The 13,765-nt window shown below is 33.1% G+C and overlaps 1 protein-coding gene across 1 annotated transcript in view; it reads left to right on the top strand.

Moving 5' to 3' along the window:
- The first annotated feature begins 5,478 nt into the window (after positions 1–5,478).
- Positions 5,479–13,765, top strand: part of LOC133615658 (meteorin-like protein) — a 42,507-nt gene continuing 34,220 nt past the window's right edge. The window contains exon 1 of the mRNA XM_061974409.2: positions 5,479–5,747. Coding sequence (XP_061830393.1) covers positions 5,659–5,747 — 89 coding nt within the window. The 5' untranslated portion in view covers positions 5,479–5,658. The remainder of the gene's footprint in view (positions 5,748–13,765) is intronic.

Consider the following 13,765-nt stretch of genomic DNA (forward strand, 5'->3'; position numbering starts at 1 on the left):
GTGACTTGTGCTGAGTAATTTTACGACTCTTTTCATAAAATTGCCAAAATTGTAAGCTTTTTTTGTAAAATTGCGACTGTTATTGCGTAAAATTCCAACTTTTATCATAATATTGCACAAATGTTCAGTTTTTCTTGTAAAATTTTGACTTGTGTTGGGTAAAATGACGACTTTTATTATAATACTGCCAACATTTTAAAGTTTTCTTATAAAGTTGTGACTTGTGCTGAGTAAAATGACAACTCTTTTCATAAAATTGCCAAAATTCTAAGCTTTTCTTGTAAAATTGCGACTGTTATTGAGTAAAATTCCAACTTTTATTAGTGGCATTGAATAGTTATTAAAGTTAACAACCTATGAATCATACATCCATCCATCCATTTTTTACCGCTTGTCCCTTTTTGGGTTGCGGGCGGTGCTGGAGTCTATCGAATCATACATACCTTTTATAAATGTGTCAACTTTTTTCTTATAAAATTGGGAACAATTCCTCATATTCTTTCTGTTTCTGTAACATTGCAATATTTTCTCGTAAAATTATTACTTTTTTGTGTAAAATTATTACTTTTTAATGCAAAATGGTGACATTTGTCATATAGAATTCTGACTTTTATCACAATATTGCCAATTTGTTTGTTGTTCTTGTAAAATAGTGACATGTATGACTTTTGCCATCATTTTGCCAAGTAAAATTCTGATTATTATTATTATAATATTGCCAACATTTAAAATTTTTCTTATAAAGTTGTGACTTTTGTGGAGTAAAATGACGACTCTTTTCATAAAATTGTCAAAATTGTAAGCTTTTCTTGTAAAATTGCGACTGTTATTGCGTAAAATTCCAACTTTTATCATAATATTGCACAAATGTTCCGTTTTTCTTGTAAAATTTTGACTTGTGTTGGGTAAAATGACGACTTTTATTATAATACTGCCAACATTTTAAAGTTTTCTTATAAAGTTGTGACTTTTGTGGAGTAAAATTGCGACTCTTTTCATAAAATTGCCCAAATTGTAAGCTTTTCTTGTAAAATTGCGACTGTTATTGAGTAAAATTCCAACTTTTATTAGTGGCATTGAATAGTTATTAAAGTTAACAACCTATGAATCATACATCCATCCATCCATTTTCTACCGCTTGTCCCTTTTTGGGTTGCGGGGGGTGCTGGAGCCTATCGAATCATACATACCTTTTATAAATGTGTCAACTTTTTTCTTATAAATGTGTGAACAATTCCTCATATTCTTTCTGTTTCTGTAACACTGCAATATTTTCTCGTAAAATTATTACTTTTTTATGTCAAGTTATTACTTTTTAATGCAAAATGGTGACATTTGTCATATAGAATTCTGACTTTTATCACAATATTGCCAATTTTTTTGTTGTTCTTGTAAAATAGTGACATGTATGACTTTTGCCATAATTTTGCCAGGTAAAATTCTGATTATTATTATGATAATATTGCCAACATTTTGAATTTTTCTTATAATATTGTGACTTTTTTGGAGTAATCTTACGACTCTTTTCATAAAATTGCCAAAATTCTAAGCTTTTCTTGTAAAATTGTGACTGTTATTGAGTAAAATTCCAACTTTTATCATAATATTGCACAAATGTTCAGTTTTTCTTGTAAAATTTTGACTTTTGTTGAGTAAAATTATGACTTTTATTATAATACTGCCAACATTTTAAAGTTTTCTTATAAAGTTGTGACTTTTGTGGAGTAAAATTACGACTCTTTTCATAAAATTGCCAAAATTGTAAGCTTTTCTTGTAAAATTGTGACTTTTATTGCGTAAAATTCCAACTTTTATCATAATATTGCACAAATGTTCAGTTTTCTTGTAAAATGTTGACTTTTGTTGAGTAAAATGACGACTTTTATTATAATACTGCCAACATTTTAAAGTTTTCTTATAAAGTTGTGACTTTTGTCGAGTAAAATTATGACTCTTTTCATAAAATTGCCCAAATTGTAAGCTTTTCTTGTAAAATTGCGACTGTTATTGAGTAAAATTCCAACTTTTATCATAATATTGCACAAATGTTCAGTTTTTCTTGTAAAATTTTGACTTGTGTTGATTAAAATGACGACTTATATCATAATACTGCCAACATTTTAAAGTTTTCTTTTAAAGTTGTGACTTTTGTGGAGTAAAATTACGACTCTTTTCATAAAATTGTCAAAATTGTAAGCTTTTCTTGTAAAATTGTGACTTTTATTGCGTAAAATTCCAACTTTTATCATAATATTGCACAAATGTTCAGTTTTTCTTGTAAAATTTTGACTTTTGTTGAGTAAAATGACGACTTTTATTATAATACTGCCAACATTTTAAAGTTTTCTTATAAAATTGTGACTTTTGTGGAGTAAAATTACGACTCTTTTCATAAAATTGCCAAAATTGTAAGCTTTTCTTGTAAAATTGCGACTGATATTGAGTAAAATTCCAATTTTTATCATAATATTGCACAAATGTTCAGTTTTTCTTGTAAAATTTTGACTTTTGTTGAGTAAAAGGATGACTTTTATTATAATACTGCCAACATTTTAAAGTTTTCTTATAAAATTGTGACTTTTGTGGAGTAAAATGACGACTCTTTTCATAAAATTGCCCAAATTGTAAGCTTTTTTTGTAAAATTGTGACTGTTATTGCGTAAAATTCCAACTTTTATCATAATATTGCACAAATGTTCAGTTTTTTTTGTCAAATTTTGACTTGTGTTGAGTAAAATGACGACTTTTATTATAATACTGCCAACATTTTGAAGTTTTCTTATAAAGTTGTGACTTTTGTGGAGTAAAATTACGACTCTTTTCATAAAATTTCCAAAATTGTAAGCTTTTCTTGTAAAATTGCGACTGTTATTGAGTAAAATTCCAACTTTTATTAGTGGCATTGAATAGTTATTAAAGTTAACAACTTATGAATCATACATCCATCCATCCATTTTCTACCGCTTGTCCCTTTTTGGGTTGCGGGGGGTGCTGGAGCCTATCGAATCATACATACCTTTTATAAATGTGTCAACTTTTTTCTTATAAAATTGAGAACAATTCCTCATATTCTTTCTGTTTCTGTAACATTGCAATATTTTCTCGTAAAATTATTACTTTTTTATGTAAAATTATTACTTTTTAATGCAAAATGGTGACATTTGTCATATAGAATTCTGACTTTTATCACAATATTGCCAATTTTTTTGTTGTTCTTGTAAAATAGTGACATGTATGACTTTTGTCATCATTTTGCCAAGTAAAATTCTGATTATTATTATGATAAAATTGCCAACATTTTAATGTTTTCTTGTAAAGTTGTGACTTTTGTGGAGTAAAATTACGACTCTTTTCATAAAATTGCCAAAATTGTAAGCTTTTCTTGTAAAATTGCGACTGATATTGCGTAAAATTCCAACTTTTATCATAATATTGCAAAAATATTCAGTTTTTCTTGTGAAATGTTGACTTGTGTTGATTAAAATGACGACTTTTATTATAATACTGCCAACATTTTAAAGTTTTCTTATAAATTTGTGACTTTTGTGGAGTAAAATGAGAACTCTTTTCATAAAATTGTCAAAATTGTAAGCTTTTCCTGTAAAATTGTGACTTTTATTGCGTAAAATTCCAACTTTTATCATAATATTGCACAAATGTTCAGTTTTTCTTGTAAAATGTTGACTTTTGTTGAGTAAAATGACGACTTTTATTATAATACTGCCAACATTTTAAAGTTTTCTTATAAAATTGTGACTTTTGTGGAGTAAAATTACGACTCTTTTCATAAAAATGCCCAAATTGTAAGCTTTTTTTGTAAAATTGCGACTGTTATTGCGTAAAATTCCAACTTTTATCATAATATTGCACAAATGTTCCGTTTTTCTTGTAAAATGTTGACTTGTGTTGAGTAAAATGACGACTTTTATTATAATACTGCCAACATTTTAAAGTTTTCTTATAAAGTTGTGACTTTTGTGGAGTAAAATTACGACTCTTTTCATAAAATTGCCAAAATTGTAAGCTTTTCTTGTAAAATTGCGACTGTTATTGAGTAAAATTCCAACTTTTATCATAATATTGCACAAATGTTCAGTTTTTCTTGTAAAATTTTGACTTGTGTTGATTAAAATGACGACTTATATCATAATACTGCCAACATTTTAAAGTTTTCTTATAAAGTTGTGACTTTTGTGGAGTAAAATTATGATTCTTTTCATAAAATTGCCCTAATTGTAAGCTTTTCTTGTAAAATTGCGACTGTTATTGAGTAAAATTCCAACTTTTATCATAATATTGCACAAATGTTCAGTTTTTCTTGTAAAACTTTGACTTGTGTTGATTAAAATGACGACTTATATCATAATACTGCCAACATTTTAAAGTTTTCTTATAAAGTTGTGACTTTTGTGGAGTAAAATTACGACTCTTTTCATAAAATTGTCAAAATCGTAAGCTTTTCTTGTAAAATTGCTACTGTTATTGAGTTAATGAAAAATCTCATTATATTTGCGTATAACGAGATTAAGGACTCCAACTTAAGGTGCGGTAGTGGAAACAAAATAAGAATAAAAATAAATCACATAAGTAATAAAGATAAAAAAAGAAGAATTGAAATAAACAGACTACTATCCAATAAAAACAATAAGCAATCCTGTACAATATACAGAACAAAACAAGAGTACTGGAGTAATAAAGTAATGAGTTTAGTATTTAGTAATATATAGTATATATAGGGCAGCACGGTGGAACAGGGGTTAGTGCAGGTGCCTCACAATACGAAGGTCCTGAGTAGTCCTGGGTTCGATCCTGCGCTCGGGATCTTTCTGTATGGAGTTTGCATGTTCTCCTCCCACCTCCAAAGACATGCACCTGGGCATAGGCCCCTCCCACCTCCAAAGACATGCACCTGGGGATAGGTTGATTGGCAACACTAAATTGTCCCTAGTGTGTGAATGTTGTCTGTCTATCTGTGTTGGCCCTGTGATGAGGTGGCAACTTGTCCAGGGTGTACCCCGCCTTCCGCCCGAATGCAGCTGAGATAGGCTCCACGACCCCGAAAGGGACAAGCGGTAGAAAATGGATGGATGGATAGTCATAAATTCCAGTCAATGACTTTAAACAGTGTAGTGACAATCAAAACAAGAGCTTTATCATGTTTTAGGAAATTATTGATCTTTATATTTGACTCTTCCTGGGAAAGCTGCTCATTTGTTCATTTAGCATCAATATTATCAAACATGCAGTATCTACCACAAGAAAAAGAGCCTTTATGAGTCGTACATCCTATCCATCCATCCATGTTTTACTGCTGGCGTTTCCTAAAAAGAATAAGGCTGGAGGGGGCTTCAATATCCGAGCAGAGGCGAGATCACTTGAACGCGTCACGACTTGACGAACAGCGGTGGGCGGGGCGTGACGTGACGTTTACGGACTGGTGGACAGCGTCGAAACTCTCAGCTCATTTCATCGAGGGCTTGTTGTCGACGGGACGGAGTCTACGGAGAAAGTTGGGAGATTTCACGCAACCAAACCAGGCTCGGGGAACATTTGGAAGAAGAGTGAACCGAGTGGACAAAAGTCGGAGTCCGTGGGAAAGGAAATGTGTCGACGGTGGCGGACTTGAAAGCCACTTTGAGGCGCGAAGGGGAGACAAACATGCGAGCCTCCTTGCTGCTGCTGCTGCTTGGACTGTGGAGGACTTGTGTGGGCCAGTACTCCAGCGACCAGTGCAGCTGGAAGGGCAGGTAAGCAAAAACAACGTCTCTTCTTTTTACTAAACTTCTATTACTTCATATTCAAAGTAGAAAATACACCAATAATACGTGTTGTAAATAAGGGAGTGAGTTACAAATCATGCATAAATGGCTATTTTGTCAACAGGACTACGATAATTACGTGTTTTCCATTCAGTTCACTATTCAAGTTTACAAATATGTTTTGTTACATAGTGAAAATAAAGCTGTTTATAAAAGGTATATATGATTCAATAGGCTCCAGCAACCCCAAAAGGGACAAGCGGTAGGAAATGGATGGATGGATGTATGATTCATAGGTTGTTAACTTTAATAACTATTCAATGCCACGAATATAAGTTGGAATTTTACTCAATAACTGTCAAAATTTTACAAGAAAAACTGAGCATTTGTGCAATATTATGATGAAAGTTGGAATTTTACTCAATAACAGTCGCGATTTTAAAGAAAAGCTGACAATTTTATGAAAATAGTCGTCATTTTACTCCACAAAAGTCACCGTTTCATAAGAAAACTTTAAAATGTTGGCAGTATTATAATAAAAGTCGTCATTTTACTCAACACAAGTCAACATTTTACAAGAAAAACTGAACATTTGTGCAATATTATGATCAAAGTTGGAATTTTACTCAATAACAGTCGCGATTTTAAAGAAAAGCCTACAATTTTGACAATTTTATGAAGAGTCGTAATTTTACTCCACAAAAGTCACAACTTTATAAGAAAACTTTAAAATGTTGGCAGTATTATAATATAAGTCGTCATTTTACTCAACACAAGTCAAAATTTAACGAGAAAAACTGAACATTTGTGCAATATTATGATAAAAGTTGGAATTTTACTCAACAGTCGCAATTTTACAAGAAAAGCTTACAATTTTGACAATTTTACGAAAAGAGTCGTCATTTTACTCGACAAAAGTCACAATTTTATAAGAAAACTTTAAAATGTTGGCAGTATTATAATAAAAGTCGTCATTTTACTCAACACAAGTCAACACTTTAAAAGAAAAACTGAACATTTGTGCAATATTATGATAAAAGTTGGAATTTTACTCAATAACAGTCGCAATTTTACAAGAAAAGCTTCGAGTTTTGGCAATTTAATGAAAAGAGTCGTAATTTTACTCCACAAAAGTCACAACTTTATAAGAAAACTTTAAAATGTTGGCAGTATTATAATAAAAGTTGTCCTATTACTCAACACAAGTCAAAATTTTACTAGAAAAACTGAACAATTGTGCAATATTATGATAAAAGTTGGAATTTGACTCAATAACAGTCGCAAATTTACAAGAAAAGCTTAGAATTTTGGCAATTTAATGAAAAGAGTTGTCATTTTACTCAGCACAAGTCACAACTTTATAAGAAAACTTTAAAATGTTGGCAGTATTATAATAAAAGTCGTCCTTTTACTCAACACAAGTCAACATTTTACAAGAAAAACTGAACATTTGTGCAATATTATGATAAAAGTTGGAATTTGACTCAATAACAGTCGCAATTTTACAAGAAAAGCTTACAATTTTGTCAATTTTACGAAAAGAGTCGTCATTTTACTCGACATTAGTCACAATTTTATAAGAAAACTTTAAAATGTTGGCAGTATTATAATAAAAGTTGTCATTTTACTCAACACAAGTCAAAATTGTACAAGAAAAACTGAACATTTGTGCAATATTATGATAAAAGTTGGAATTTTACTGACCAACAGTCGCAATTTTACAAGAAAAGCTTACAATTTTGGCAATTTTACGAAAAGAGTCGTCATTTTACTCGACATTAGTCACAATTTTATAAGAAAACTTTAAAATGTTGGCAGTATTATAATAAAAGTCGTCATTTTACTCAACACAAGTCAAAATTGTACAAGAAAAACTGAACATTTGTGCAATATTATGATAAAAGTTGGAATTTTACTCAATAACAGTCGCGATTTTACAAGAAAAGTTTCCAATTTTGGCAATTTTATGAAAAGAGTCGTAATTTTACTCCAAAAAAAGTCACAACTTTATAAGAAAACTTTAAAATGTTGGCAGTATTATTATAATAATAATCAGAATTTTACTTGGCAAAATGATGACAATATTTTCCAAGAACAACAAAAAAATTGGCAATATTGTGATAAAAGTCAGAATTCTATATGACAAATGTCACCATTTTGCATTAAAAAGTAATAATTAAACATATAAAAGTAATAATTTTACAAGAAAATATTGCAATGCTACAGAAACAGAAAGAATATGAGAAATTGTTCCCAATTTTGTACGAAAAAAGTTGACACATTGTGAGAAAATGTGGGCGGGGGGCTTGAATTTTATTTGCATTTTAATATTTCCAGCTTTGCAATGTCGCCAATTGATGCTGATTATAGTGACTGTTTTTTACCAAGTGTGGTTTGGTTGAAAGGGGTGTAAAGTCATCATTTTACTCAACACAAGTCCAAATTTTACAAGAAAAACTGAACATTTGTGCTATATTATGACAAAAGTTGGAATTTGACTCAATAACAGTCGCAATTTTACAAGAAAAGCTTACAATTTTGGCAATTTTATGAAAAGAGTCGTAATTTTACTCCACAAGAGTCACAATTTTATAAGAAAACTTTAAAATGTTGGCAGTATTATTATAATAATAATAATAATCAGAATTTTACTTGGCAAAATGATGATAATATTTTCCAAGAACAACAAAAAAATTGGCAATATTGTGATAAAAGTCAGAATTCTATATGACAAATGTCACCATTTTGCATTAAAAAGTAATAATTAACATATAAAAGTAATAATTTTACGAGAAAATATTGCAATATTACAGAAACAGAAAGAATATGAGAAATTGTTCCCAATTTTGTACGAAAAAAGTCGACATTTTTGAGAAAATGTGCGGGGCTTGAATTTTATTTGCATTTTAATATTTCCAGCTTTGCAATGTCGCCAATTGATGCTGGTTATAGTGACTGTTTTTTACCAAGTGTGGTTTGGTTGAAAGGGGTGTAAAGTCATCATTTTACTCAACACAAGTCCAAATTTTACAAGAAAAACTGAACATTTGTGCTATATTATGACAAAAGTTGGAATTTCACTCAATAACAGTCGCAATTTTACAAGAAAAGCTTACAATTTTGGCAATTTTATGAAAAGAGTCGTAATTTTACTCCACAAGAGTCACAATTTTATAAGAAAACTTTAAAATGTTGGCAGTATTATTATAATAATAATAATAATCAGAATTTTACTTGGCAAAATGATGATAATATTTTCCAAGAACAACAAAAAAATTGGCAATATTGTGATAAAAGTCAGAATTGTATATGACAAATGTCACCATTTTGCATTAAAAAGTAATAATTAAACATATAAAAGTAATAATTTTACAAGAAAATATTGCAATGCTACAGAAACAGAAAGAATATGAGGAATTGTTCCCAATTTTGTACAAAAAAAGTCGACACATTGTGAGAAAATGCGGGCGGAGGGCTTGAATTTTATTTGCATTTTAATATTTCCAGCTTTGCAATGTCGCCAATTGATGCTGATTATAGTGACTGTTTTTTAGCAAGTGTGGTTTGGTTGAAAGGGGTGTAAAGTCATCATTTTACTCAACATAAGTCCAAATTTTACAAGAAAAACTGAACATTTGTGCAATATTATGATAAAAGTTGGAATTTCACTCAATAACAGTCGCAATTTTCCAAGAAAAGCTTACAATTTTGGCAATTTTATGAAAAGAGTCGTAATTTTACTCCACAAGAGTCACAATTTTATAAGAAAACTTTAAAATGTTGGCAGTATTATTATAATAATAATAATAATCAGAATTTTACTTGGCAAAATGATGATAATATTTTCCAAGAACAACAAAAAAATTGGCAATATTGTGATAAAAGGCAGAATTCTATATGACAAATGTCACCATTTTGCATTAAAAAGTAATAATTTTACATAAAAAAAGTAATAATTTTACGAGAAAATATTGCAATGTTACAGAAACAGAAAGAATATGAGGAATTGTTCCCAATTTTATAAGAAAAAAGTTGACACATTTATAAAAGGTACCGTATTTTCCGCACCATAAGGCGCCCCGGGTTATAAGCCGCGCCTTCAATGAACGGCATATTTCAAAACTTTGTCCACCTATAAGCCGCCCCGTGTTGTAAGCCGCATCTAACTGCGCTAAAGGAATGTCAAAAAAACAGTCAGATAGGTCAGTCAAACTTTAATAATATATTAAAAACCAGCGTGATGTGGGCGCGCATGGAGTCGTATATCAACATGGACGGAGCTGCGTGAAAAAAGCCACCCGGCCTCTTCGCGTAAACTTACCTTAACCACTCGCTCATCTTTTCTTCATCCATCCCTTCGAGTTAGCTTTTATGATGACGCCGGCTGGAAAGGTCTCTTTTGGCAAGGTCTTCCTTTTGAATATCACCATGGGTGGAAGTTTCTGGCCATTAGCATGGCAAGCTAGAACCACAGTGAAGGATGACTTCTCATTCTCTGTGGTGCGAATATTCACCGTACGTGCTCCCGTTGTATCCACAGTGCGGTTCACAGGAATATCAAAAGTCAGTGGAACCTCGTCCATGTTGATAATGTTCTCTGGCCGGATCTTTTTTTCAGCTATCTTGTTTTTACAATATGCACGGAAAGTAGCCAGCTTTTCTTGAAAGTCTTTAGGCAGTTGCTGTGAAATAGTAGTCCGTGTGCGGATGGAGAGATTGCGTCTTTTCATGAACCGGAAACCTGTCGCTTAGTAGGAGCCATTTTGTGGTCTTTACAGATGTAAACACACAAAGGAAATGAAACGTAATATCCGCGCGCTTCTTCTTCTACGCGGGCGGGTGGTTGCTTACAGTAGAAGAAGAAGCGCTTCCTGTTCTATGGGGGCGGGTGCTTACCTTGGCGGTTGCTTGCGTAGAAGAAGAAGCACTTCCTCTTCTACGGGGAAAAAAGATGGCGGCTGTTTACCGTAGTTGCGAGACCGAAACTTTATGAAAATGAATCTTAATATTAATCCATATATAAAGCGCACCGGGTTATAAGGCGCACTGTCAGCTTTTGAGTAAATTTGTGGTTTTTAGGTGCGGCTAATAGTGCGGAAAATACGGTATGTATGATTCGATAGACTCCAGCACCGCCCGCAACCCAAAAAGGGACAAGCGGTAGAAAATGGATGGATGGATGTATGATTCATAAGTTGTTAACTTTAATAACTATTCAATGCCACTAATAAAAGTTGGAATTTTTCTCAATAACAGTCGCAATTTTACAAGAAAAGCTTACAATTTTGGCAATTTTATGAAAAGAGTCGTAATTTTACTCCACAAAAGTCACAATTTTATAGGAAAACTTTAAAATGCTGGCAGTATTATAATAAAAGTCGTCATTTTACTCAACACAAGTCAAAATTTGACAAAAAAAACTGAACATTTGTGCAATATTATGATAAAAGTTGGAATTTTACTCAATAACAGTCACAATTTTACAAGAAAAGCTTACAATTTGGGCAATTTAATGAAAAGAGTCGTCATTTTACTCCACAAAAGTCACAATTTTATAATAAAACTTTAAAATGTTGGCAATATTATAATAACAATAATCAGAATTTTACTGGGCAAAATGATGACAATATTTTACAAGAAGAACAAAAAAATTGGCAATATTGTGATAAAAGTCAGAATTCTACAGGTAAAAGCCAGTAAATTAGAATATTTTGAAAAACTTGATTTATTTCAGTAATTGCATTCAAAAGGTGTAACTTGTACATTATATTTATTCATTGCACACAGACTGATGCATTAAAATGTTTATTTCATTTAATTTTGATGATTTGAAGTGGCAACAAATGAAAATCCAAAATTCCGTGTGTCACAAAATTAGAATATTACTTAAGGCTAATACAAAAAAGGGATTTTTAGAAATGTTGGCCAACTGAAAAGTATGAAAATGAAAAATATGAGCATGTACAATACTCAATACTTGGTTGGAGCTCCTTTTGCCTCAATTACTGCATTAATGCGGCGTGGCATGGAGTCGATGAGTTTCTGGCACTGCTCAGGTGTTATGAGAGCCCAGGTTGCTCTGATAGTGGCCTTCAACTCTTCTGCGTTTTTGGGTCTGGCATTCTGCATCTTCCTTTTCACAATACCCCACAGATTTTCTATGGGGCTAAGGTCAGGGGAGTTGGCGGGCCAATTTAGAACAGAAATACCATGGTCCGTAAACCAGGCACGGGTAGATTTTGCGCTGTGTGCAGGCGCCAAGTCCTGTTGGAACTTGAAATCTCCATCTCCATTGAGCAGGTCAGCAGCAGGAAGCATGAAGTGCTCTAAAACTTGCTGGTAGACGGCTGCATTGACCCTGGATCTCAGGAAACAGAGTGGACCGACACCAGCAGATGACATGGCACCCCAAACCATCACCCAACCATGCAAATTTTGCATTTCCTTTGGAAATCGAGGTCCCAGAGTCTGGAGGAAGACAGGAGAGGCACAGGATCCACGTTGCCTGAAGTCTAGTGTAAAGTTTCCACCATCAGTGATGGTTTGGGGTGCCATGTCATCTGCTGGTGTCGGTCCACTCTGTTTCCTGAGATCCAGGGTCAACGCAGCCGTCTACCAGCAAGTTTTAGAGCACTTCATGCTTCCTGCTGCTGACCTGCTCTATGGAGATGGAGATTTCAAGTTCCAACAGGACTTGGCGCCTGCACACAGCGCAAAATCTACCCGTGCCTGGTTTACGGACCATGGTATTTCTGTTCTAAATTGGCCCGCCAACTCCCCTGACCTTAGCCCCATAGAAAATCTGTGGGGTATTGTGAAAAGGAAGATGCAGAATGCCAGACCCAAAAACGCAGAAGAGTTGAAGGCCACTATCAGAGCAACCTGGGCTCTCATAACACCTGAGCAGTGCCAGAAACTCATCGACTCCATGCCACGCCGCATTAACGCAGTAATTGAGGCAAAAGGAGCTCCAACCAAGTATTGAGTATTGTACATGCTCATATTTTTCATTTTCATACTTTTCAGTTGGCCAACATTTCTAAAAATCCCTTTTTTGTATTAGCCTTAAGTAATATTCTAATTTTGTGACACACGGAATTTTGGATTTTCATTTGTTGCCACTTCAAATCATCAAAATTAAATGAAATAAACATTTGAATGCATCAGTCTGTGTGCAATGAATAAATATAATGTACAAGTTACACCTTTTGAATGCAATTACTGAAATAAATCAAGTTTTTCAAAATATTCTAATTTACTGGCTTTTACCTGTATATGACAAATGTCACCATTTTGCATTAAAAAGTAATAATTAACATACAAACGTAATAATTTTACGAGAAAATATTGCAATATTACAGAAACAGAAAGAATATGAGAAATTGTTCCCAATTTTGTACGAAAAAAGTCGACATTTTTGAGAAAATGTGCGGGGCTTGAATTTTATTTGCATTTTAATATTTCCAGCTTTGCAATGTCGCCAATTGATGCTGGTTATAGTGACTGTTTTTTAGCAAGTGTGGTTTGGTTGAAAGGGGTGAAGGGCTTGCTTTTATCAACGTGGGAGATGCATGCTAGTGATTAGAATCCAGATGATGCGCTAGGAAAAATCCGCATGGGGTAAAAAAAAATGGAAGGTCTGTAATCATAAGTTGTATGAAAGCAGCCTCATGTCTCTTTGTGATGGAAGCTGGAGCCAAGCATCTGCTGAAACGTCTCGGCTTTCCAGGCTACAGTGTTTTTTTCCCTTTGTCAGGAGGGGCACATCTTTGAGCTGTGCACCAATAATCTGCTGTTCATTAGTGGGCCTGCTCACTAAGCTTTAATTGCACGCAGAAAAGATGGAAGTTGGAAGCGGCTTGAGTTAATTAGAGGCACACCGAGCAGCGCCGCACATGCTCCACATGTCCTCGGCTTTTTAAGGTCCATTTCAATCAGAGCATCTCATTTTCAGGAAACAGGGCGTTTCTCCATCTGCAGTCAAACCGCCAGCTTGGCACGCTCCC

This window comes from Nerophis lumbriciformis, linkage group LG22 (assembly GCF_033978685.3).
Source record: "Nerophis lumbriciformis linkage group LG22, RoL_Nlum_v2.1, whole genome shotgun sequence".
NCBI classification, from domain to species: Eukaryota; Metazoa; Chordata; class Actinopteri; order Syngnathiformes; family Syngnathidae; genus Nerophis; species Nerophis lumbriciformis.